This window comes from Guillardia theta (genome assembly GCF_000315625.1).
Source record: "Guillardia theta CCMP2712 unplaced genomic scaffold GUITHscaffold_247, whole genome shotgun sequence".
In the NCBI taxonomy this organism is placed as follows: domain Eukaryota; class Cryptophyceae; order Pyrenomonadales; family Geminigeraceae; genus Guillardia; species Guillardia theta.
The window spans coordinates 22545-23387 of record NW_005434429.1 but is presented as its reverse complement, the minus strand read 5'-3'; the positions used below and the strand labels follow the sequence as shown (position 1 = coordinate 23387).

Genomic DNA, 843 nt, shown 5'->3' with positions numbered 1-843 from the left:
GCTTTGGAGGCCACAATGCCGCAATTGTCTTCAAGGAGTACAGCAAAAACTGAGAACGGGCAGAGACAAGCATCACGGCATACAAAGTGTCTGAAGGAGGAGCAGGAGGAGGACGATGGAAGTGGAGGAGGGGAGATGAATAGTTGGGGGGGAGATGTGGGGACAGGACGAGGAGCGAGGACGGACTGTCAGTAAAGTTTTCATTCGCTTCATCTGGAGGCAGGAGGAGGAGATGGAAGTTTCATCCCGGTAGCGTAGAGGAGGTTGTTGAGACGGGCCTTTCCTTTCTCCCTCAGATTGCTCTTGTCTCGCTCCTCCTGCAGAAGATTTCTGACCTCCTTGACCTGCTCGATCCTCTCTGCGTTCTCCCTCCTCCTCCTCAGTGACTTCTCCTTCATCTGCCGCCAAAAGTCCTGACGATCATGAACCACTGCCGTCTCCTTCCGCTCCTCCTTTCCACAGTCTCCTCCTTCACCTCCTGCTCCTGCTCCTGCTCCTGCTCCTGCTCCTGCTCCTGCTCCCTTTCCCCCTGCTCCTCCTCCTCCTGTTCCACCTCTGTACGCGGTCCTGCTGAGGCTGAGGAAGCGATCTCCCTCCTCAGAAAACCAGGCGGACTCACGAGCAGGCATCAAGTTCTCCCACGTGTCATGCGCTGCCGCGTTTCTCCCCTTGTAGCTGTCAAGGAACCCGCGTGAAAGACCAGGATACAGCGCTCCTGTGCTCGGTGGAGGATACCCTCCGCTCTTTGCTGTCCTCACTCTCACTCCCTCCCCTGGAGACCTCACTGGCGAGAAGGTGTCCCTGCTGAATTCTCCTCCTCCTCCTCCTCCTCCTCCTCCTTGG

The 843-nt window shown here is 57.2% G+C and overlaps 1 protein-coding gene across 1 annotated transcript in view; it reads right to left on the bottom strand.

Moving 5' to 3' along the window:
• Positions 1–209: 209 nt before the first annotated feature.
• The window catches only part of GUITHDRAFT_148827 (hypothetical protein), a gene marked incomplete at both ends in the record, with an annotated part of 2586 nt that continues 1952 nt past the window's right edge, over positions 210–843 (bottom strand). Inside the window, one exon of the mRNA XM_005819053.1 lies at positions 210–784. Coding sequence (XP_005819110.1) covers positions 210–784 — 575 coding nt within the window. The remainder of the gene's footprint in view (positions 785–843) is intronic.